General features: G+C 41.3%; 1 protein-coding gene across 1 annotated transcript; it reads right to left on the reverse strand.

The window, feature by feature from the left end:
• Positions 1 to 17003: 17003 nt before the first annotated feature.
• Positions 17004 to 18163, reverse strand: LOC137819139 (uncharacterized). The gene is made up of 3 exons (XM_068622904.1): positions 17734 to 18163; positions 17414 to 17649; positions 17004 to 17337 (listed from the first exon to the last, which is right to left on the reverse strand). Exons 1-3 carry the CDS (start codon positions 17746 to 17748, stop codon positions 17166 to 17168), a joined length of 423 nt encoding a protein of 140 aa, XP_068479005.1. The 5' UTR covers positions 17749 to 18163; the 3' UTR covers positions 17004 to 17165.
• Positions 18164 to 24963: the final 6800 nt, after the last annotated feature.

Here is a 24963-nt window from a genome sequence, read left to right on the forward strand (position 1 = left end):
TATTCTCGGCGATCTCAAGGTCTCCTGGGTCAAGGACCTGTGACTCCTCGCCGCTTTCTCCGTCGACTTGCTTATCTGCAGAACCAGGTGGTCTTCCACAAATGCTCTAGGCGTCTTCAGAGTTTCTTGGATCACTGTCCTCTGCCTACCCCCCTTGCCCGAACTGGCGAGCTTGGCTAGCAAGTCAGCTCGGGCATTTTGTTCTCTGGGCACATGCACTACTTCAAATGAGACAAAGGAACTCTTCAACTCCTGCACATACTCCAAGTAAGCCGCCATTTGTGGATCCTTGGCCTGGAACTCGTCTGTTACTTGTCCCATGACCAATAACGAGTCACTCTTGGCCATCAGTACCCTAGCCCCCTTCTCCTTAGCCAACAAGATTCCGACGATCAGCACCTCATATTCTGCTTGATTGTTGCTGGCTTTGAAGGCAAACCTCAGGGACTGTTCTATCAGCACGCCGTTGGGTCCTTCCAGAATGACTCCAGCATCGCTACCCTGCTGGTTAGACGATCCGTCCACCGAGAGTACCCACCGAAAATCGTCCCCTTCAACTCGTGCTGCTTCTTACGAGAGCTCGACCACAAAATCAGCGAAAATCTGCCCCTTGATCGGTCCTCGGGGCTCATACTTGATGTCGAACTCCGACAGCTCCACCGCCCACTTCACCATCCTCCCAGCCACATCAAGCCTCTTCAAGACTTTCTGGATGGGCAAGTCGGTCATCACCAGCACTGTAAAGCTGTGAAAATAGTGGCGCAACCTCCTCGCCGAAAATACTACAGCCAGTGCAGCTTTCTCCAAGGCCTGATACCTTACCTCCGGGCCTTGTAACACTTTGCTGACGAAATAAATAGGCTTCTGAGCCTGGTCTTGATCTTGGGCGAGCACCGCACTCACCGCCCTCTCAGTCACAGCAAAATACAACCTGAGAGGGGTTCCTATTAAGGGTTTGCACAAAACCGGCGGGCTCGCCAGGTACTCTTTAATCTTTACGAAAGCTTCTTCACACTCCTTCGACCAGACAAACTTGTTGTTTCGTCTCAAACATTGGAAATACGAATGGCCCTTCTCTCCACTAGCTGATACGAAACGAGACAGGGCGGCCATCCAACCTGTAAGCTGCTGCACCTCCTTCACGGTAGCCGGGCTCCTCATCGCGAAGATGGCAGCACACTTATCAGGATTTGCTTCTATTCCTCTTTCAGTTAAGAGGAAACCCAAGAATTTCCCTGCCTCCACGCCGAAAATGCACTTCTCGGGGTTTAGCTTTAATCTGAACTTGGCGATCATAGTGAACAACTCCTCCAGATCCGAGATATGCTTGCTCTTCTCTAACGAGGTCAGACCATATCATCTACGTACGCTTGCACATTCCTTCCCAACATCGGTGCAAGTACCTTATCCATTAGTCTTTGGTACGTGGCCCCCGCATTCTTCAGCCCGAAGGGCATCACCTTGTAACAGTAGCACGACCTCTCAGTCATGAAGGCAGTTTTCTCTTCATCCATAGGATGCATCTTTATCTGATTATACCTCGAGAAGGCGTCCAGAAAACTCAGCAACTTGCACCCTGCTGCACTGTCGACTAGGGCATCTATGCTTGGCAAAGGGTACGAGTCCTTTGGACAAGCCTTGTTCAGGTCTGTGAAGTCGACGCACATGCGCCACTTCCCGTTGCTCTTCTTCACCAGTACGACATTAGCTAACATTTCAGGGTACTGGACGTCCCTAATATGGCTTGCGGCGAGGAGTTTCTGCGTTTCATCCCTAATCGCCTGTCTCCTCTCCTCTCCTCATTAAACTTCCTTCTTCTCTGTCCAACTGGTCTGACTTGTGTGTCCATTGCCAAATGGTGACACAAGAAGTCGGGATTGATTCCCGGCATGTCTGAGGCAGACCATGCAAAAGCATCCAGATGCCGTTCTATCACCTTGGCGATCTGGTCTTGGAGCTCACCTTCCAAAGATCTTCCCAACTTGAAGACCTTGCCCCCGATCTCCCTCTCAAGCCACTCCTCGATAGGTTTAGGCCTGCTTTCCCTGGCGATCACCGCCATGGCGATTCCCGACTCTCTCGCTTCCTCTGGGCAGTTTCTCGCCTCTTCTTCCCGATCGGCGTTCTCTCCCCTGGCTTCAGCGTCTATCATGACGACATCGCCGTCAGCGGTCACCTCCGTTGCTGAAGCAACAACTCGCCCCTCCGTCGGCCTGGGCTCCACACCGGGAGGCGGCGTCATTGTGATGTAACTTACTGACCTCTTATTCCTCAGGCTATTTTCATAGCACTTCTTCGCCTCCTTCTGGTCAGATCTGATGGTGATCACCACCCCCTCCATCGATGGTAACTTAACCTTCATGTGCCTGGTTGAAGGCACATCTCCTATTTTGTTGAGGTCTCCCCAACAGAATGTTATATGCTGAGGGGGCATTCACAACGAGGTACTTGATCTTCTCCGTCCTCGAAGCCACCTCATTCGTGAACGTTGTTCTCAGCTCAATGTACCCCCTGACCTCCACCTGATCGCCAGCGAACCCATACAAGCATCCTCCATAGGGTGTTAGCTGGTCGAGGGGTAGCTGCAACTGCGTGAAAGTCGGCCAGAACATTACATCTGCCGAGCTTTCTTGGTCCAACAGTACCCGGTGGACCTTCCCTCCCGCCGTGACGAGCGAGATAACTATGGGATCGTTGTCGTGAGGCACAACGTCCCTAAGATCCTCCTTTGTGAACGTGATGTCCACATCTGGCGAGTGATCCTCGAACATATCCACCGTCATCACATACCTTGCATATTTCTTCCTCTGCGATGCAGTGCATCCACCACCCGAGAAGCCTCCAGCGATGGTGTAGATCTCGCCATGAGTGGGCATCTCATGCTGCTGACCCTCACCGCTCGCCGGATGAGAGCTCGACGCACCCCCCGTCCTCTTGTCCAGCAGGTAATCATTCAAGAAACCGCTCTTGACCAGGTCGTCAAGCTGGTAACCCAGGGCCAAACACGAGTCAACGGTGTGACCAAAACTCTGGTGGAACTCACACCAGGCGTTTGGTTTTGGTCGTAACACCTTGTCGCCCACTTTCTCAGGCGCCTTAAGCCTGGCTGCTATGTTGGGAATGGCGATCAGATCCACCATCCCCATGACAAACTTGTACTTTGGTGGGCGATTGTACTCCCTGGGGCGCCCTGGGCCCCTTCCCTTGTTTTTCCTTGGATCATAAGGATGGCGAGTCCTTTGATCCTTCTTGGCCGCCATCGTCTCCAGCACCCTCTGCGGCTGGATTCTAGTCTGGGCTCGTGGCCTAGCAGGGGCCACCCTCCCTCTTTTCTCGGCAACCTCACTCTCGTCGGCGATGTGGGCCACCGCAAGTCGCCTAACTTCAGCAAACGTGGCGGGGTAGGCCCGAATCAGCGCCTCACAGAAAGGTCCCGACAGCACGCCCTTTTTGAAGGCGTATACCAACATCTCCTCGTCTTTAGCAGGCGAGTGGACCATCTGTGCTCCAAAGCGAATCAAATAGTCCCTGAGGGACTCTCCCTGGTACTGCCTTACGTCGAACAAGTCATAAGACACCCTAGGTGGCGCCTTGTTCACAATGTACTGGTCGACGAAAAGCTTCGAAAACTGCTGGAAATTGGTTATGTGACTCGTAGGCAGGCTGACAAACCATTCCAGCACTGTTCCCTTGAGCGTGCTCACGAACATCTTACAATACACAGCGTCCGAGCCTCCTGACAGCATCATCTGCGTGTGGAACGTGGTGAGATGTGCTTCAGGATCCTCCACGCCGGTGAAAGAAGCTTTCACAGGTACCACGCTCGTAGGGATCGACGTGTCCGTGATCGCCTGAGCAAATTGCATTGGGAAAACGCGCGGTGGTGATGACGGCGCGACTTCTTCAACCACGGTGCGTCCTCTCTGCTCCTGAAGAGCTTGTCGCAACTCCTCATTGACCTTGCTGAGCTCCTCATTCCTGGCCTGAGAGGCGACCAGGTCTTCATGCATCTTTGCCTGCTCTATGCGCGATGCCTCCACATTCTGCAACGCGCGCATGATCTCCATCATCTGCGCCATAGTCATGGTGCCTTCTGCAGCAGCTGGCACAACGGGACTTGAACGTGTGCTTCTCATCTTTCTCATGAAAAATCAACAGATCAAGCTTCAGCGAACAAAACCTTCACCAGCAAACGATCGATCCAGCAATCAATCGGTCAAAAACTCTCAAACTCCCAAGAACTTCCAAGAACGCAACCACAACCGCACGACGATCGATTCAGACGCAAAACCTTCACAGAAACTTGCGATCTCAGCACAAACCTACTGCTTCTTCGCCAAAACTCCCGATTTACCGGTCAGAAACACGAACGAACAGTAAAGTCTTCGATTTACCGATTGAAACTCGTGCTAACAGCTTAAAACTTCAACTCTCCGAACCAGAACTCAAACGAACGGGGAAAAACTTCAATTCACCGAACAAAATGCAAGCAAACGGTGAAAAACCTCAATCCACCGAACAAAAGCTCAAACGAACGGTGAAGAACGTCAAACTACCGATCAAAGCCTCGAACGAACGGTAAAAACGCCGATACACAGAATGGAAACTTAAACGATCGGTGGAAAACGCCGAAAATGGTTGCACCAGCACACAACCACACAAAAATCTCAGAAACTTCAAGAACTCACGCTGTGGATGGGAAACAGGTTTTACACGGCCCCACGGTGGCGCCTGATGATCCTGCCGATTGACCAGAACGCAAGAGTCTTGCCACGTCAAAGGTATCTTCTCTCGATCAGCTTCGCACCACGTTAGCTTCCGTCCTTCACACCTCGATTCTCCGCAAGAACCAGAAAAAGACAGAGTGGCGCCGCTACGGCCGATCGCGCTACGACGCTCAAGTCAGTGACGGAATCACCAAATACTAAGAGAGAAAATCTAAAACTCAAGGAACCGTGCAAAATCTCTCTCAGCGTACTCAAGTGTTCTCAAAAGCGTAAAGAAGTGTTCTAAACGCGCGTACCTCAGAAGTTCGTTAGAGTTCCTTATATACCTGTGCATTTTCTCTCCCCTAACGGTTACACCTCTGGACACGTGGCTCGCATCCAGCTGTACACGTGTCACCATCTGGAGCGTCCTCTACTTGAGCGTCACTTCTACTCTTCAGGCTGTTCGACTAAGTTACCCATGCAAGGAGTAACTCGGTGCATAGCTGCCTTGGAGCGCGATCTCTTCTAAGTGGCGAGTACGGGGTGTCACCATGCCCACCTTCTCTGTGGTCTCGCCTGCCGCTATCGCGATCTGCTTCACTTGCACATCATGCATGTTCTGGTAAACTGTTCCTTTGCCCCGACTTCTGCCTAGGGAATGATCATCTGATAACTTCGTCCTTCGTATTCGTACCCCTTAAAGGCCCTAAACAAGCCTTCCTGATCTTTCGACGATGTCCCTCTTTCGGCGGTCTCTGATCACTTGGTCGCCTAAGCTCACATACGGCGACTATGACACAAGCCTGGTGACCCCCGATTAGATATGCTAGAGATCGGAGAACGCCAACTTAACGATTGGCGACTACACAGACTTCCCGATGTACTTCCCTTCCGTCAGCCAGGTGTTCCTCTCAACACGCCTATACTATCGCTTGTTGCCACGTCACCACTTCCGACTACCTGATTGGTACAAAACCTAATTATCATTATCAATCACCATGTCATCAGATTAATTTTTGTGAAAAATAATAAATTTGATTAAAAAAAACAAACCACCAAATTATCACAATATATTTTATATACATATATCAAAATAAAATAAAGACAAAATAATTTAGTATATACTTCAAAATAAAATAAAAAACATTACATATATACATAAATGAAATCATCACAACATACATACAACAAAATAAAAAGAATACAAAAGAATAAATAAATATTCAAAAACAAAGGGATAATCAATTTTGCATGCACATAATCTTTATCCCTCACATGAAATATCAAAAACCGATTCCTCTATATACCAACATCATATGTCCAAAAATTTTGTGTGTGAAAATCGATTTTCTAGTTTGTTGTGTACCTGCGTGTGAGAACGACCACCACGTTGACAACCTCTGCAACCACCATCGACGTTATGACCATTGCATAAGGACCATAACTACACACCATGTCCAACCACACCCAACAAGCACCACCACAAACAACTTGAGCCACACAGAGTACCATCGACGACATGCACCACAACGAGCCACACCATGCACCTCTGACAACCTCTAAGCCACGAACAAACTCCTCACAGGATTAGAACTCAACTCTTCCCTCAACTCAAAGCACACAACTCACCTCCCCTAACTACCCTCCCAGTATTTATCACTCCATTAACTCATCACCAACCATAATCTAACATGCACTTGTTCTCGTCGGTTGACTCGGTCGTCGGTTGACTCGGTCGTCGGTTGACTCGAACGACAGTCTCTGGTCCGCCTGTCTTCTTTTGAAAATCGAACTTCCTAGGGTCGAAGAACTTCTCACCTGCAAAGACAAAGGGCGCCCTAGCGGTCGTGTGCACTCCGACGCTCAAGTTATTAAGGGTTAAAGAAACAGTAATGTGTATGAGCATTTTCAGTCTTAGAAACGGCGTACCTTCCTAGGGTTCTTACCACCCTATTTATAGGTTGTAACTAGGATTACTTATGCGATGCTCCCACATCTCTTAGTGGGCTAAGGGTTCCTGGGAGAATGTCCTTGCGCCGCTATCACACAATCTTAGCATAATATGGCGCATAGGACTTCCCTTTTCTGGAATACATTGACCTAACAACGTAGCCGCCAAGGTACCTACTCATGTACCAGCGCTTACAACATCATCTGTTCTATGGGTGCCCTAAGTATTCACGTGTCATGCATGCAGTCTTTCCATGGAAACCCTAACCCTAACGAGCCTTAGCACCTCCAAGGAACACTTGCTTGTGTCGTACCCAAATGTACAATATACACCCCATGTGATGGATTTCCTATGAGCTCTTCTTGGATGTTTGTTGAAGATTGTGCGGAAGCTTAATGGAAGAGATGAACAAGGTCCTCCTAAGAGGTGTGGTGACCTTGAAGATGCATGAAGAGTGTGGAAATGGGGAGGTTTGGCCAGCCCCTTTGAAGGTGGTGAAATGAAGATTAAAACCTAGAAGCTAGGCAAGGAGTAATGTATGGCACTAAATTGGCAGCATAATAATACTTTATTCAATCTTCCAAATACATGAGTCAAGCCCTCTTATTTATAGTGTTTAGAGGGCTGGAAATTCAAAAGAAAGTGGAGGGAAATTCAAATGAGAAGCATTTCAATTTGGAGCCAATTCCTAGTCACAAGGGAAGTGTGACTTGGTTTCTATTTTGGGCACCTCCTAAATCTATACCTACACCTTTTTTTTTGTCACATGGAAGGTGTGACTTAGCTTAATACACTTGCACCTCTTATATTTATATCTACACCTCCCTTTATGTTCTACTAAAAATACTCAAAAGTAATTACAAAAGAAAGACATCCAATGATGCTTAGTTTGCCCATATCTTCTATTTGTTGTGCTTGAGTTGAAGTTTGAACTTGTATTTGGGCTTGGGCTTGGGCTTTTTCTATCATGGGCTTGGGCCTCTTCCATCATCCCCTCCCTCTTGAAAAGGATTTGTCCTCAAATCCAATGCTTCTTCTTCATCATCATTATGTGGATGTATGTGGCTGGATGGTTTCCATCATCCCCTCCTTCTTGAGAGGATCTGTCCTCAGATCTACAGGTTTGATCTCGAACAACAACCTTATTCCTATTTTGAAAACTCGGCTCGTCCTCCAGGATCAAATGTCCATCTCTGTGAGTCATCAAACAAATCAAATGTGTTAGTTTGAGCAGTTGTGTAAACATTAATTTTAGGAAGTTGCCATTCCTTTTGTTTTTCTATTGTTTTTGGCAACTTCTCATAATATTTCTCTATTTGTTGTTGTATTTGTTCTTGAATCCTCTCATGCATTTTCTTAACAAAATCATCTTTTGTAACTCCTTCCTTATGCACAAAGGTATGTGGATTTGGAAGGGGTAATAAATCTAAAGGAGAAAGAGGATTAAGTCCATATACAACTTCAAATGGGAAAATATTGGTAGTTTTGTGAACTACACTATGGTATGTATGCTCATCTCTAGAGTTGTGTTTGTCCTTTATGATTATTCTAGGCATAGTAGAAAGAGCTAGATTTTCAAATGTATTTTGACCATGCTTTTGAGGATGATAAGAATTTAAAGTGTACAACTTAGTTGCAAGTTTTCCCAAGAGAATCCTCAAATCATGGTTTGCGAAATTTGGAGCTCTATCCAACACTATGCTTGAAGATAAACCATGAGGATGTATCACTTCTCTAGAGAAGAGTTTATCCATATCCATGAAAATGGAATCAAAACCTTTTGTTGTCCTAGGAAGCTCTAATATGAAATTTGTGTCTTCCCAAGGATCATTTGCAAAAGGTGAAGGAGTATAGAGTTCTTGAGACATTGCCTTAGGTGTAGTTTGAAAACAAGAATTGTACCTAAGGTAATGTCTTTGAACCTCTTTTCTCATGGGGGACAAAAGTTTTTCTTTTAAAAGCGCTAGAGTTTTATCAACTCTAATTTGACCCATGAGTTCTCCTCCATGAAGACTTTCTCTCTTATGTGTAAAGATAGTCTCGTTGTTACAACCATTGTTTATGAGAATTTGTACACTTGGCAATGGTTGTCTCAATAAGACATGGCAAGTTTCTTTAGGCACTACCTCACATAAAAATTTGTTTTTGTAGATGCTTATAGATAACTTGACATTCAATTGGTGATATCCTAGCACGTATGAGAAATAATCTACTTTATCTTTATCTATGCAAGCTTCTTTTAAAGACTCTTCTTTTTTGCTTATGCTTGCTAGTGTTCCTTTAAAAGAGGTAAGGCTAGGTTGTTCAACAAGAAGCATGTTTTCAAGGGTATTTTCAATGTGCTTGCCTTGTTGAATGACCTTGTGGGAAGGAACACTTTTCTCCCACGCCTTTTGTTTCACAAGGTTCTCTTGCTTTTCTATTTTTACATTTTCATCACTCTTACTAGCTTCTTTTTCTTGGCTACTATTCTCATCTTTGTCCCTTAAGATCATAGATCTTTCATTGGAACATTGAGATGCTAATTGATCATTGCCAAGGTATTCTAAACATGGAATTTCTCTAGCTTAAGTGTGAGAGATATGCTTGGTTAGGTTTTGGGAAAGTTCTAGAGATGTTTCTTGTATATGTTCTTCCCCTCTATGGAACTCTTCCTTGTCATAAGATACATAGTATGAACTTTGTTTTTGACTTGATTGTTTTCTCAATTTTTTTTTTCAATTTTAATGCTAAGTTGAATCAAGTCATTTAAATCTCTATAAGGTAAAAGTTCAACTTTGTTTCTTATCTTAAGTTTGAGACCACTTAGAAACCTAGCTATGGTGGAATGGTTGTCCTCGTTAATCCTTGCCCTCTCAATATATGATATCATCTTTTGCCAATATTCTTCTACACTCATATCTTTTTGATGAAGTCTTTGGAGCTTGTCCATCAACTTCCTATTGTAATGTGAGGGAATATGGCGACATCTCAAGGCTCCCCTAAGGTCATTCCAAGATGTAATGGGAAGGTCCTTGTGGAGATGTCTCTCTCTTTTTAGGGCATTCCACCAATACATAGCATCACATTGAAAACTTAAGGTAGCTAAGGGTACTTTCTTTTCTTCATAAGGGATTTGATGGATTTCATATCACTTTCCATAGACTTTGAATAATGAGAAGACATGACTAGAGCTTTGTGTCTAGAAATGTTTTACTTTGAGAAAAATGAGGGAAGTTAAAGAAGGTAGTTTTCCAGGTAAGAGAGGTGAGTCACAATGGACTACTTAAATACCAAGTCTTGCCTTAGCCAAAAACTATCCCTCAATGTCTTCACACAAATATTTCTCTTGGTAAACCACTTAAAACACAATTAAGTTGGAGAAATCAAATTTTTAATGCAAGAAAACAATGCAAACTATCTAATCAACCAAGAAAAATTAACAAAGCTTAAACAAGACAAAACAGTTTGATAAGCGTAGCTAATTAAAGGTAAAAAGATGCAATTGAAAATGGAATGTATTTGTGCACGAAGGGTGTGGAACATGTGCTTTAATTGGATTGGGATTCTGTTTGTCCAACACAATGATATGGCAGCTCACTTTGAAGGGTTTTCCTTGATAAACGGCAGTAAAAAACAAAATATGGTGTGGAAAGGGGTGTGGACAGCTATAGTGCGAAGCATATGGGAACATAGAAATGTCGTGGCATTCAACGAGGGTATAGTGGATGAAGAAGAGGTGTTTCATAAGGCCCAACTTAAATCATGGTTGTGGTTAAAACATAAGGGACATAATTTCTGCTATTCGTTTTCTGATTGGGTGATGAACCCTTGGTCATGTATTAGTACCTATAAATAAATTGTTGCAGGTATCATAGGCAGCTGATGGAAGAGGGTTATAGAGGGTTTTCTGATCAGGAGCAGGGACGAAGGCGGGCTTCAATGTCGGCTTTCTGATAATGGGGCTGGGTTTCGGTACAAAGCCTGGCAGGAGCAGATGGAGTATTGGTGTAATCCCTGGGTGATTGGCTCTGGTCGAAGGAGCCTATTTGTTGGCTGGTATGTCTGTCCAAATGCTATACGGCAGGAAGCTCTAGGTAATTTTCTGGGATGGGAAGGTATTGCTTTCTTTGCTAGCTAGAGTTTTTTGCAGGCTTGCCAGATGGTTTTCGGCCAACAGGTTAAAGTACCGATGGAGATAGAGGTTGCTGGTAGTATTACGGTATCGTCTATGTCGGTGTAAAAGCTACTCTGGTATACCTGTAATCTTTTCTGTTTGTGGTTATGCTTGCTTGTTTTTGATGTAATCTGGTTTAGGTGCTTATACCAGTAACCTTTTCTGTTTGTGGCTATGCTTGCTTGATTTGAGGTATCTTGGTTTAGGTGCTGATCAAGTGCTGTTGCTTGTTCAGTTGAGATTGGTTATAATCATGTAGGTAAGCCATATGTAGGGAGGTTATTCTTAGCTCTAGAAAGAAGGCACCTTTTTGTTGTTGTATACGGGTTGGGATACCCCTGAAGTATCCCAGTTTATTCAATTTATTTCTTGCTGATCAAAAAAAAATAAAATTAACAATTGCTAAGCTAGATAGTTCTAAACTAGTCGGTCCTAGGTGAGGCTTCTTGGACACTTGGAGCCCTTGAAGACACACTCACCGTCTAATTACGTAATTAAACAAGTAATTAACAAGAGTTAAGTTGAAAGAAATTAGATGAACTCCCTTTTGTTGATTTTTCTATTTGCACTTCTTTTGTTGTCTCTTCTTTGTTGGGCCTTCCAATGTATGTGGTGTATTTAGAAGGTGTTTGTTTCTGCCCCTTGCCTTTGTTCCTCTTGGAATTAGGTAATTAATTCTTCAATCCAGCACCTATTAAGCAAACTAGACTCTCCTCAAGTCAATTCCCACTCAATCAAGAACCAATTGATAATTAATCCACCACCAAGCTTAAAGGTCAAAGAATTAAAGCAAGAAACAAATTAATTTGAAAAACAGTACCACACAAATGGAATTAAATGTGACAACTAGAAAGAGTTCCAAAGAAATTAGACAAGCAAATAAAAGGTACTCAAAGAAAGGATGGCACACAAAATGGAACCTATAGAATAGCACTAGATTTGATTTCAAAATAAAAAACAGCACCACTGAAATAATTGTTGTGGTCCAAAGAGCGTGATTTTCACTGATTTATGCTGAGCTGGCCTTTTAGAATTTGCTTTTGAAAATTTATATGCAAATAAATAAAGATCTTAATAAAATTCTGGCGTTGGTTTCACTCCAAACGTATGCACCATTTTTATTTAATAAATTTTCTAAAATCAGTGTTCAGTTACGCCAGTTGTAGCGTTAGGATTGCACACTGTTTTTATAATATTTATCATTTTTTTTTCTATTTGTTTTTTTGAACTGATTCATTTTTTTGTCTTTTCTCTAACACCTCAATCTTGCAAAATCCAGAGGATCAGAATTTTCTTATGTGGAAAAATAATTTTCTTAAGCAAAACAGCCAACACATAGTTATGCAAAATAGGGGATTCTGTAAATATGGACAAAAACAACAAGATATACCAAAAGAAAAACACAATGGAATTGGTGAAATGGAATTTGTGTAGATCTAAACACAAATATGAACTCAAGCTAAAAATAAAAAGCACCAAAGGATAAAAAACACAGCAGATTCAGATCAAGCATTTATACCAAAAACAAGAAACAAATAAGCCAAAAAAAGTACTACTAGGATTTGATAACATTTTTGGAAGAAACATGACTAGACAAAACACATATAGATTCAAAAATTAAAAGACTCAAATGAACACAATATGAACCAATTAAAATTGCAATAAGGACTCAAATACCTAAAATAAAATAACAACACAAACTATATGGAATCCTACGAAAAATTGCATAAAGATTGCTCAAGAACAATTGAACAAGATGCACCGATTTGAATTTCCAAACAACACACCAATTCAAAACAAAAATTAAAAAAACTGCAAGACAAATATGGAAGATGAAGAACAACACGGATTTAAGAAGAACTAAAAAAGAAAATGACAAAGAGATACTCATCTTTGAAGAACCATAGCTCATGATACCAAATGATGGATTTCCTATGAGCTCTTCTTGGATGTTTGTTGAAGATGGTGCGGAAGCTTAATGGAAGAGATGAACAAGGTCCTCCTAAGAGGTGTGGTGACCTTGAAGGTGCATGAAGAGTGTGGAAATGGGGAGGTTTGGCCAGCCCCTTTGAAGGTGGTGAAATGAAGATTAAAACCTAGAAGCTAGGCAAGGAGTAATGTATGACACTAAATTGGCAGCATAATAATACTTTATTCAATCTTCCAAATACATGAGCCAAGCCCTCTTATTTATAGTGTTTAGAGGGCTAGAAATTCAAAAGAAAGTGGAGGGAAATTCAAATGAGAAGCATTTGAATTTGGAGCCAATTCCTAGTCACAAGGGAAGTGCGACTTGGTTTCTATTTTGGGCACCTCCTAAATCTATACCTACACCTTCTTTTGTGTCACATGGATGGTGTGACTTAGCTTTATACATTTGCACCTCTTATATTTATATCTACACCTCTCTTTATGTTCTACTAAAAATACTCAAAAGTAATTACAAAAGAAAGACATCCAATGATGCTTAGTTTGCCCATATCTTCTATTTGTTGGGCTTGAGTTGAAGCTTGAACTTGTATTTGGGCTTGGGCCTCTTCCATCATCCCCTCCCTCTTGAAAAGGATTTGTCCTCAAATCCAATGCTTCTTCTTCATCATCATTATGTGGATGTAGGTGGCTGGATGGTTTCCATCACCATGCATGACTCTCTCGTGACTTAAGTCTTTTCTGGTATCGAGGTGTTAACTCATGTTAACTCATACTATTTGTGGGACCCAGTTTACGTGGCCCACCATTACTGTCCGTCCATCGATTTTTGATGTCCGATGTCTTTCTCTCAGGCCGATGACCGAGGTCTGGCCTGTACACAAGTCCCTAGTCTTGAGCTGTAACTTGTTTCAGCGAAGAGACTAAGTGATCGCCCACGGCGACCTACGTGGCACTGGGTGACGAGATGTGAATAATGCACCGAAGTGACGTCTCACCATACTAGTTAAAACAACGTACACGTGGTAGGATCAACGACTGAGACTCGTTGGCGCTTGTGCTTCTTCTTATACGCTAAACCTTTCAAAACCCCTACGCTCCTTCACTGTTTCATTACTTCACTTAAGCATTTCTCAAACATTTCCAGCTCTCGAATGTTGTATCTTCCTCTTCGAACCTTTCAACCTTCGAACCCTAACTTATTCAAAGGTATGACTTTTACTCCCCGATTGCCCCTGCTTTATTTATTTTTGATCAGCAAAGAATGAATATAAATTAAAGGGATACAAAAGGGGTATCCCAACCCTTTTACACTTATCAGATCGCACAGGAATTCCATCCCACAAAGGGAAAAAATGCAATGCTGATAATTACAGAAAGATTAGAAGCCTTACACTAGTGCTTGGCTCTATCGAACAACAAAAAATAAGAAAAACACCCAATAGTGTGAAAGACCTCCAACGCTCCTTCATAGTATCTTCCTCTACGATTTCCTGTAACTCGTTGTTCGATAAAGATTCTGCCATATACATTCTTGCTTATGTTCACTTCTGAAAACCAACTGGTGACCACGCTAGAGTGTAGGCACTTGGTGATATCTTCACGGCCACTTCCAATGTTTCGCACATGAAGACAAAAAAACCAGCAGCTCCTTGCTTCTGCTGTTCATCAGTTGCTGCTTTAAATTCGAACCAGTCAATTGGAGCCCAACCATCAAAAACTCCAGCACCAATGCAAACAACCAACTTACTATTATCAGTGTATCAATTATTATTTTTCCTCTGCATTCCTTCAGAACCCATTGTTGCGTCGTCCTTCTACCCCTGCCCAGCCCAAAATTACCTCACACCATATGCACCTTTCGTATACCCATGCTCCTACCTCGTATCCACTAAGTCTGGTAAGGCCCATGTATGCAACATGTGTTTACTCACCCTACACCGGCCAGCACAAAACCCCATCCATAGTGAACAAGGAAACTAATAAGCTACCTATCAGCAGCAACGAACCCAGAGTCTGTTCAGGTACTGTCCAACAACCGCCCCTGCATGATTTAGTGTTGCTATAGCAGGGTTGATGATATGCATCAACTCTCCCTTAACACTCCTGCAACTCACCACGCTGCCACGTTCGTGGCTTCAATTAGGTGGCATCCAGTCTAACGGAGCTAGAATCCCATTTTAACACTTGCAGCCTTATCAGTACCCTACCTTTGCAATAACATGGCGTTTTTATTCCTTCATTCCTTACGTGCTGCCAAGCTACAGAAGTAAAAGCACTACAGTGACTACAAAAAACCCGAGCCAGCGCAACTTTGTCCATTCTGTAATTCCACACCTGTATCAACAACAGTGATAATGACCACCCTTTTTTTTTAGCAAGAAACCAGATACAGACCTCCCAACATAGGGTCGAGCAGCCATCATATTATACACGGACCTCTTATCTTGGGATCCCTATTATTTATAACTCTTGATACAAAGCATTGGATTTAAGATCCAATCTGTGAAGGAGTAGTTAAACCGGTGAGCTTTATTCTTCATCCAAAGCCACGATTTGAGCTGTGCTTGTTGTAATACCTCTTCTGCGTCTACTACACTTTGCTTGAAGACAACCGCATTCCTATGTTCCCAAATGCATTGTACAAGGGCTGCTCAAATTCCTTTCCAAATCATATTTTGCTTTTTGTTAAGCTGAACCAGACAGAAGCTTTCAAAATGTTCAACACATTATGCTGAGCAGATAATATGCCAATCCACCTATAACATAACTCCCACACCCGCACAACCACATCACACTCCATAAAGAGGTGTTGACAAGATTCGACCTTGATTTGGCAAAACACACAAAGGTTGGAGTCCAGCATCACTCCTCTCCTACTCAAGCATTCTCTAGTTGGTAGTCTATCCAGCTTTATGATTTCGATGTTCAAAACATGCTATAACTGTTTTGGGACATTTTATGTTTTTCGCACTTTACGTTTCTGCTCTTTGCTCGCGCACTCTCTGTTTTGTGGGTCTCTGAGTCGCACCATCTTCTTCCTCTAAAGCTTTATTTTTTCTCTCTTATTTAGGTCTCTTAAGATGGCTCAATCGAGTCTCTCTCCGGCCTCAACTCCAAACTCTACCCCAACTTCAACTCCAACCTCAACTCCACCATTGACACCAATCCCAACTTCTTCTACCACTAGTGCAGATAAGTTAAACAAATGCGGCTATTTTAAATTTACAAATGCGGTCATAGAACCGCATTTGATCAACACGCATTTGTAAATCTGGAATTTACAAATGCGGTCCTATGACCGCATTCATAAATCACATTTACAAATGCGGTCATTTTAGATAACCGCATTTGTATAATCACATTTACAAATGCGGTCATTTTAGATAACCGCATTTGTATATTATTCTGAATTAGGGAGTGGGTTTGGGGTTTAGGATTTATGAATGCGGTCTTGGTAAAAACCGCATTCATAAATCACTATTTACAAATGCGGTCATTTACTAAGACCGCATTTGTAAATGCGAATTCACTATTTACAAATGCGGTCTTGGTAAATGACCGCATTTGTAAATAGTGTTTTTTTTTTTTGGTACATCCTGTTTTGTGCAGAAACCATATTTAAATAACCTGCATAATGATTAAACCCAGCCAGACAAATACAAAAATGTAGTAACCAATTGAAATCATCAAAATGTACATTTACAAGTGATCAAATTACATATAATAAAACCACTAATGTTGTTTACTTATGCTAGAGTTATAAAAATTAATGAAGTATGTGGACCAAGAATCTCTAACATATGAAATGCCTTCCTCACTCATTGGTGTTTCTTCTGTGAATAACTGCATTGCAAAGTTGACATAAATTAGTTTCTAGATATATATATGTTCAAGAATTATAAAAATGATTTAACATATACCTCCTTCCAACCAGTTTTAACACCTAGTCTTATAATGGTAATCATCCATTGCATAATGTAATAGCCACACTCATAGGTTCCTGGTTGTTTATTACACTATATAATTCAATAAAAAGTAATATGTTAGTATATTGATAAACAATGATAATAGAGAAAGAAAAAAATTACAAACCTTTACTCTTATGTAGTTCAAATTATTTGAACTGGATCGACCTTTTAGGATGTTATATCCACGCCATGAACTGGTTAATACAAAAAACCTCGTTAGTAGATGGTTAATTAGTAACATATACAAAGTTAAGTTTATACTATACTTACATATCAATGATATCCTTAAATTTTGTGGGCATCTTCTTGTGTAGGGAACAGAACCACACAGCAGTCTTATCAACCATTGATAAGACAAGTAACTGCCAATGATGCCTATATGATCATTGAAAAGAGTTAGTAAATATTTAAAACATGAAATAATAATAATTGATGACATATAATTAAACTTACTCATTAATGTAAGGGCATAAATAAATTTGTTTTCCCTCTTTTTCCAGGATGTTAGTGATGTATGCTTGAGTCTCAGTTGAGTTTGGTCCAACGGGATTAGTATATGCAGGATCTACGAATCCATACATATTTTCCTTCCCCTCAGTGATACAGACTCTATGCAAAAACCTACAAGTTTTTAGTTAAAGCATAATCAATAATAATTTAACATAAAGTAAATTGAATAATAGGTAAAGATACTTACATCATAAAAAATTGAATTATACTTATATTGAGCTCCTGGTTCCCAGATATAAATTCTGATAAATCTGTGTTGTAAATCATCAGTGGCAGTTCAGTGTTGATTTGAAAAAATGTATTATTCCACGGAACTGGAAAAGGATCATTGCCAATCTGACTAGCAATGAGACGTAGGGAAGCCATAGGATCGTCAACTGGAACCTCACGCTTCTTTTTCGGAGTTGGTGGCTGAAAAGGTTCCTACAAGATAAACAACATTTGTATTAAATTATATGTAATATATAAATATAAATAAAAAATAATATAATGAAACGAAATTATTACATGAGGTTCGGGCATAGATCGAATGAGCTCTCTGGGCCAGGCAACGAATGTCTGAAATGCATCGGCCACAGTGGTTACCTCATCTGAAGGTAGTGGAACACGAGCATCAGGAAATCGTACTTTTTCAACAGTTACCTTCGCCACATCAGGGGAGAGAGGAACGTTATGTAAGGTGGTGGCGTTTTATAGACTTTTCCAAGTGCCACCACCCGAGGAAGTTTGCCGCCCACTACCAGTAGCTCACAATCCTCTGTCTGCCCATTGATATCATCCCCTGATGTTGGAGGAGCCGCACAACTCCCCTTTGTGCTCTTGGGAGTGGGACTAACAAGGGGTTCAATCGGCTCAGCACAAACTTGTTGCGATAGAAACTCTTGTCGCATTCGATCATTCTCCTTTTTCATCTGCAGCCACATCAAATCAGTCTCCTTTCTCATCTCCTCCATTATTTCTTCACGTAACTTAGTCTTCATTTGAGTTTCCTTCTTGGAGGAGGAGGATGGCTGTCATTCTGAAACTCCAAAAAAAAGTTTAATTCCGACCCCTTGTCCAGCGGCACGAACACGACCAGAGTGTTCAGGTCGTCCAATTGCTTCAACCAGGATATCGTGACGACCTTCAGCAACAAATGTACCGTCGGATTCCAAGGAATCCTGCAAGAGTACACAAAAATCATATTTTCAATCATTAATATAATTAATGCTTTAAAAAAATTGAAAATAACAAAAATAACTTACAATTTTTTCGATTATAACCCCGGATTGCTCGGAACTTGGTGCACCGGACTTTTTAATTCGGGCCCTCTTCCATTTTTCATGGCGAAAAGGTGGTGGAGGAGAAGTGACCCCTGTTTCCACATTCTCAGAATACGTCCCCTGTTGAGATTTCTCCTTTTCCACCATCAGTGTTTGCTCAAGTTTTCTATACCCCGAACAAGACATAACGTGCGGGGTAAGATTCTTCAAAGCTATCTCTTGAGCTTTCTTCCGACGATCCTGTCATAATTGAAATAAAAAAACTGAAGTAAATAAGATAAACTTATTAATGTTATATAAACAAAAAAGTTACTTCACTTACCATCCAAGCCTCATTTTCACGGCTTTCTCTAAAAAGACGCCATGTCTCTTCATCAATATGTTGGTACTTTAAACATGGATTTTTGTCTTTAAGGTCGCCAAAAATGTATCTCGAAGTCAGTCTTGACTTAAAGGTACGAAATTTAAGTGCGATATTGGATAATATCTTTGATCGAAGCGGTTCCACATCAGGAATGTCAAAGTTTGCCTGGAAAATAACATCATCAAATTAAAATTAATTAATCAATATTAAAAAGCATTATATGATAACAATAATAATGTAAAGCTTACCAGAACATCCTCCCATAGCATGTTCCGATCAACCTTTGAAACCTCATCCCATGAATTAATCAAAATGGAGAGCCTTTCACGAGAAACAACTCCAAGATAGCTCATAAACTCATCTGCCTTAGGACCAAAAGCCACTCCAGTGTTGACGTCAATGTCAACATGTGTCTTCTCACCAGCAGCACGTCTCAATGCAAGACGCTTCAATCTAGTAGGTCCTCTACTACCTTGCCCAGATCGAGGTCTAACTGGAGTCTGGTCGTCATCCATGTCTCTGTTAAAAAAATTAGGTAACAAACATTAGTTAATGTGCATCGAATTAAAATCATATAAAAATAATACATAAAATTATAAATGTTTATTTACATGTTGCATGTGGGTTGAATGTTTATATGTAAATTCCTTCACTGTGGTCTTTACGGGTTGCATGTACATCATCAAGTACATCGTCATCTTTATTAGTTATCATTGGTGTGAATGAACGAGTTTCGCCATATTCAATATCATCTATGGCTTCCCCTTGTTTTTTCCCGTGTAAAACGACATACCAATGTTCTGACGTAGGATCTTTCACATAGAAAACCTGAGATGCTTGTTGAACCATTATAAATGGCTCATCTCGATACCCTATCTTTCGAAAGTCCACTAGTGTGAATCCTGATTCATCAATTTTAACCCCACTTTTATTATCAACCCATTTACACTTGAAAACTGGAACGGAAAACTTAGTGTAGTCAATCTCCCATATCTCTTCTATAAACCCATAGTATGCCATTGATCCAAGTACTGGATTTGTATCTTTCGAAGTCGAAAACTGCATTGACTCGGCTTCAAGAGTAACACCAGAATTTTGAACTGTACTCTTTTCATCCAGGGACTTCGTGTAAAATATACAATTATTCACTTCGTACGCTGTACATGAAATGACATCAAACTTCAATCCGGCAGCCAACCAAGTCAAGGTCTCTGATGCCGTTGAATCCTTGAACACCTCATCTTTAAACCAAGGCATGAAAGTTCTATTATGTTCCATCAAGACCCATTTCTCTGCTTGTCTTGGGTTATTTGCCTTCACAATGGCTTTATGAGCTTCTATGTAAGGTACAACTTCATCTGTGTTATTCAATATGTACAAATGTGCTTGCAAGACTTCTGATCGAGATTTGCTTACAATATTCACACCACGTAAACATTTACTTGTAGAACGCCTGTGGTGCCATGAATTAGCTGGAACACCTATTGGATTTGCTTTTGTCATGTACTCTGAACAAAATTCAATACTTTCTTCAGCTATGTACCTTTCAATCATTGAAGCCTCTGGACGATAATGATTTTTCACATAACCTTTCAAAATTTTCATATACCGCTCAACAGGATACATCCATCTTAAGTACACTGGTCCACACAATCTAACCTCTCTTACCAGATGCACCACTAGATGAACCATGATGTCAAAAAAAGACGGAGGAAAAAACATTTCCAATTCACACAAGATAACAACAATTTCATTTTGAAGTTCATCTAGTTTTGAGGGATCAATGACTTTACAACAGATGGAAGAGAAGAATGAGCACAAACGGGTTATGGTGTGTCTAACATTTTTTGGTAAGATCCCACGGATAGCTACCGGCAACAACTGTTGTATCAAGATGTGACAATCATGAGACTTCAACCCAATTAACTTCAAATCTTGCATTGACACTAGACTCTTCACATTTGAGGAATGTCCTTGTGGCACTTTCACACCCTTTAGACATTGACAAAAACTAATTTTTTCATCTTTTGACATTGTGTAACAGGCTGGGGGCAAATATGTACGCTTACCCATTTGTATGGGTGCCAACTCGCCGCGTATGTTCATCTCAATCAAATCTAAACGAGCATTTAGACCATCCTTCGTCTTCCCGTTAATGTTAAGAAGTGTACCAATTAAGCTATCACACACATTCTTCTCAACATGAATTACATCTATACAATGTCTGACTTCTAACCTCGACCAGTACGGAAGATCAAAGAAGATTGATTTCTTCTTCCAAATATTTGTCACAAATGACTTTTTTTGGACTTGCCGAAGGTGTGGTCTATGTTATTTACCTTTTCGTAAACCTCAACACCGGTTAATGGAGTTGGTGGACCACTACCCTCTTGGTGTCCATTAAAGGCTTTTTTCAACCTCCGGTAAGGATGATGACTTCTAAGAAACCTCCGATGCCGAAGATATACTGTTTTCCTTCCATGTTTCAATTGTTGAGAAGCAGTGTTTTCTTCGCATATTGGACACGCTTTGTGACCCTTAACACTATAACCTGATAAGTTACCATATGCCGGAAAGTCATTGATGGTGCAAAATAACATGGCATGAAGCTTGAAAGTTTCATTAGCAAATCCGTCAAATACTTCGACACCCTGGTCCCACATTAACTTCAAATCTTCAATTAGGGGACTTAGATAAACATCAATATCATTCCCTGGTTGTTTCGGACCGGATATCATCATAGACAACATCATGTATTTTCGCTTCATGCACAATCCAGGAGGTAAGTTGTAAATAACTAGTAATACAGGCCATGAACTGTGATTTGTACTCATATTACCAAACGGATTCATTCCGTCTGTAGCTAAACCAAGTCGGATATTTCTTGATTCTTTACCAAATTCTGGAAAGTCATCATCAAATTTCTTCCATTGAATAGAATCAGCTGGATGTCGGTACATGCCATCGCATTTCCTCTCATCTGCATGCCATCTAATATTCTTAGCATCGTCTGGGTTTGCAAACAAACGCTTCATCCTTGGAATGATGGGAAGATACCACATAACCTTCATTGGGGGTCCATGCTTTTCCATGTCATCAATAGAATCATCATCTTTTTGTTTCAACTTATAACGTGATAACCCACACCTCGGAAAACTTTTCAACAATTCAAAATCTTTCCGGTATAATATACAATCATTAGGACATGCATGTATCTTTTTGTACTCCATACCCATTGGACAAAGAATCTTTTTGGCCTCGTAATTACGATTAGGTAGACTATTTCCCTCTGGAAGCATATCCTTCAACAGCTGGAGCAATTCCGTGAAGCTTTTATCAGTCCATCCGTTTATTGCCTTCAAATTCATCAATCTTAACACCGCCGACAACCGTGTGAAGTTAGTTGATCCAGGATACAAAGGAGTCTCTGCATCTTTTGACATACTTTCATATCCATGCGCTTTTGCAAAACACTCAGCTCCCACATCACGAATCATGTCCTCCAATCGATCATCATCTCCATCATCGTGTACTGCTTCATCCATGGTAGAACCCACATATTCTTCAGTTACGGAAACACGTGGTAAATTTAATAATTCACCATGCCATGTCCAAGTTGTATAAGATCGAAGAAACCCATCACATAGCAGGTGTTCCCTCATGATATTCACATCCAGTATCCTTCCATTCAAACAGTTAACGCACGGACACCTGATCTTTGCTCCATCATGACCACTAATAATCGCGTTACGCTGTGCAAATTGTATAAATTCCTCTACTCCCCTTTCGTACTCATCACTTATACGAACAGCATTAATCCAACTTCGATCCATTATATATTCTGGAATATAGTTAGGATTTTCTAATAATTAGTATTCTCTTCAATCTCACACATTTGCCGAGGGTCGAACACCCCCGGACTCAATCCAAACACGATATTTCTATTCTAAAAGTAACAATAACTAACATAACATAAAACTCTTATTAAAATGTAATTAACAACTAACTAAATATTTCACTTCTAAAATTAAAATTCTAGAACAAAGTTTAATACACTATAGAATTATACTTCCATAAAGATTAATATCATATTCATTTTTATTTAAGTAAAAGTAGTTTAAAGTGACAATTATAAAAAATAAATGATGCCAGGGAAAAAAAGAAAGATATGCAAAGAGAAAGTGCAAAAAATAAAAATAATTACAAAAATAGAATTTATATATAATATAAATTTAAAAAAATAGAAATTATATAATACAAAAATTCAAAATACACACAAATATATAAATTATTAGTTATTAGTTATATACATTCCAAGTTATATTAGTTATTAATTAAATATATATTATAATACAGAAAAATAAAAATTCAAAATATTAAATATGAATTCAAAATTTTAAATATAAATTCAAAATATTAAATAAATACAACACCAACCTTTAGGTTGATGGTGATCGGAGACGTAGGCGAAGGCGGTGGCGGAAGCAGTGGCGGTGACGGAAGCAGTGGCGGTGGCGGAGCAGAAAAAACCAGAGAACCAATAGAACAGTAACCACCTATATGCAGAAAACGAGTAAGGAAACGAAATGACAATGCCAAGGAAGTGAATAATGACAATGACAAAAACGAAAAACGAAAACAAACGTTGAAGCAGAGAGAGCTGAAACTTACAATGCAAAGCGGAGACAGCTGAGAACCAGTGAAAGTGAAACGAAGAGCGGAGAAGACGAAAGTGAAAGTGAAAACCAGTGGCGCGCTTCTATTTTTAGGGTAAAATTGATTTACAAATGCGGTTCTAGGGTAAGACCGCATTTGTAAATCAATTTAATTACAAAAATGCCACCGCGTTTTTTACAAATGCGTTTAAACGCAAAGCCGCACTAAATAAATAGTCGTTGTTTTCAAATTTTGTACTAGTGTACCTTTGATTATAAGTCTCTGTATCGTTGGGCACCTGACGCCCTTTTAAAGGAAACCTCTAGTTTTACTTCCCTCGCGAGCATAGCTGCTTATAGGAAGAAGCAGACCTGTCATAAGTCTCGTGTCTTTGGCAAAGACCACGAAAAATACGTGAGGATGGTGCCCTGTAGGGTAAGTGAGCCTGTGTGTTCTGACAAGTCTTCGCACCCTGAGAGACCTTTCTGCTTCATCTACTCCACGATCTTTCGAAGACTTGGCCAGCGCCTCCCCTTCACCCCATAAGAGCGAGCCCTTCTTATTGAGGTGAACGTTTCCCCTGCCCAACTGCACCCTAACAGCTGAGCGTTCGCGAGGGCCTTTGCTATCCTGTGCCACTGCCTTGGCCATATGCCATCAGTGGACATGTTCCTGTATTTCTTCGAACTCCGACAGCTCCACTGCCCACTTTACCATTCTCCTAGCCACATCAGGCTTCTTCAAGACTTTCTGGATGGGCAAGTCGGTCATCACCAGCACTGTGAAGCTGTGAAAATAGTGGCGCAACCTCCTCGCCGAAAATACTACAGCCAATGCAGCTTTCTCCAAGGCCTGATACCTCACCTCTGGGCCTTGCAATACTTTGCTGACAAAATAGATAGGCTTCTGAGACTGGTCTTGATCTTGGGCGAGCACCGCACTCACCGCCCTCTCAGTTACAACAAAATACAACCTGAGAGGGGTTCCCACCAAAGGTTTGCACAAAACCGGCGGGCTTGCCAGGTACTCTTTAAGCTTCACGAAAGCTTTTTCGCACTCCTTCGACCAGACAAACTTGTTGTTTCGTCTTAAACATTGGAAGTACGGATGGCCCTTCTCTCCACTGGCTGATACAAAACGAGACAGGGCGGTCATCCGACCTGTAAGCTGCTGCACTTCCTTCACGGTAGCCGGGCTCCTCATTGCCAAGATGGCAGCACACTTATCAGGATTTGCCTCTATTCCTCTTTCAGTTAAGAGGAAACCCAAGAATTTCCCTGCCTCCACACCAAAAATGCACTTCTCGGGGTTTAGATTTAATCTGAACTTGGCAATCGTGGTGAACAACTCCTCCAGATCCGAGACGTGCTTGCTATTCTCTAACGAGGTCATGACCATATCATCTACGTATGCTTGCACATTCCTTCCCAGCATTGGTGCAAGTACCTTATCCAT

The sequence above is a fragment of the Phaseolus vulgaris genome, chromosome 10 (assembly GCF_000499845.2).
Source record: "Phaseolus vulgaris cultivar G19833 chromosome 10, P. vulgaris v2.0, whole genome shotgun sequence".
In the NCBI taxonomy this organism is placed as follows: domain Eukaryota; kingdom Viridiplantae; phylum Streptophyta; class Magnoliopsida; order Fabales; family Fabaceae; genus Phaseolus; species Phaseolus vulgaris.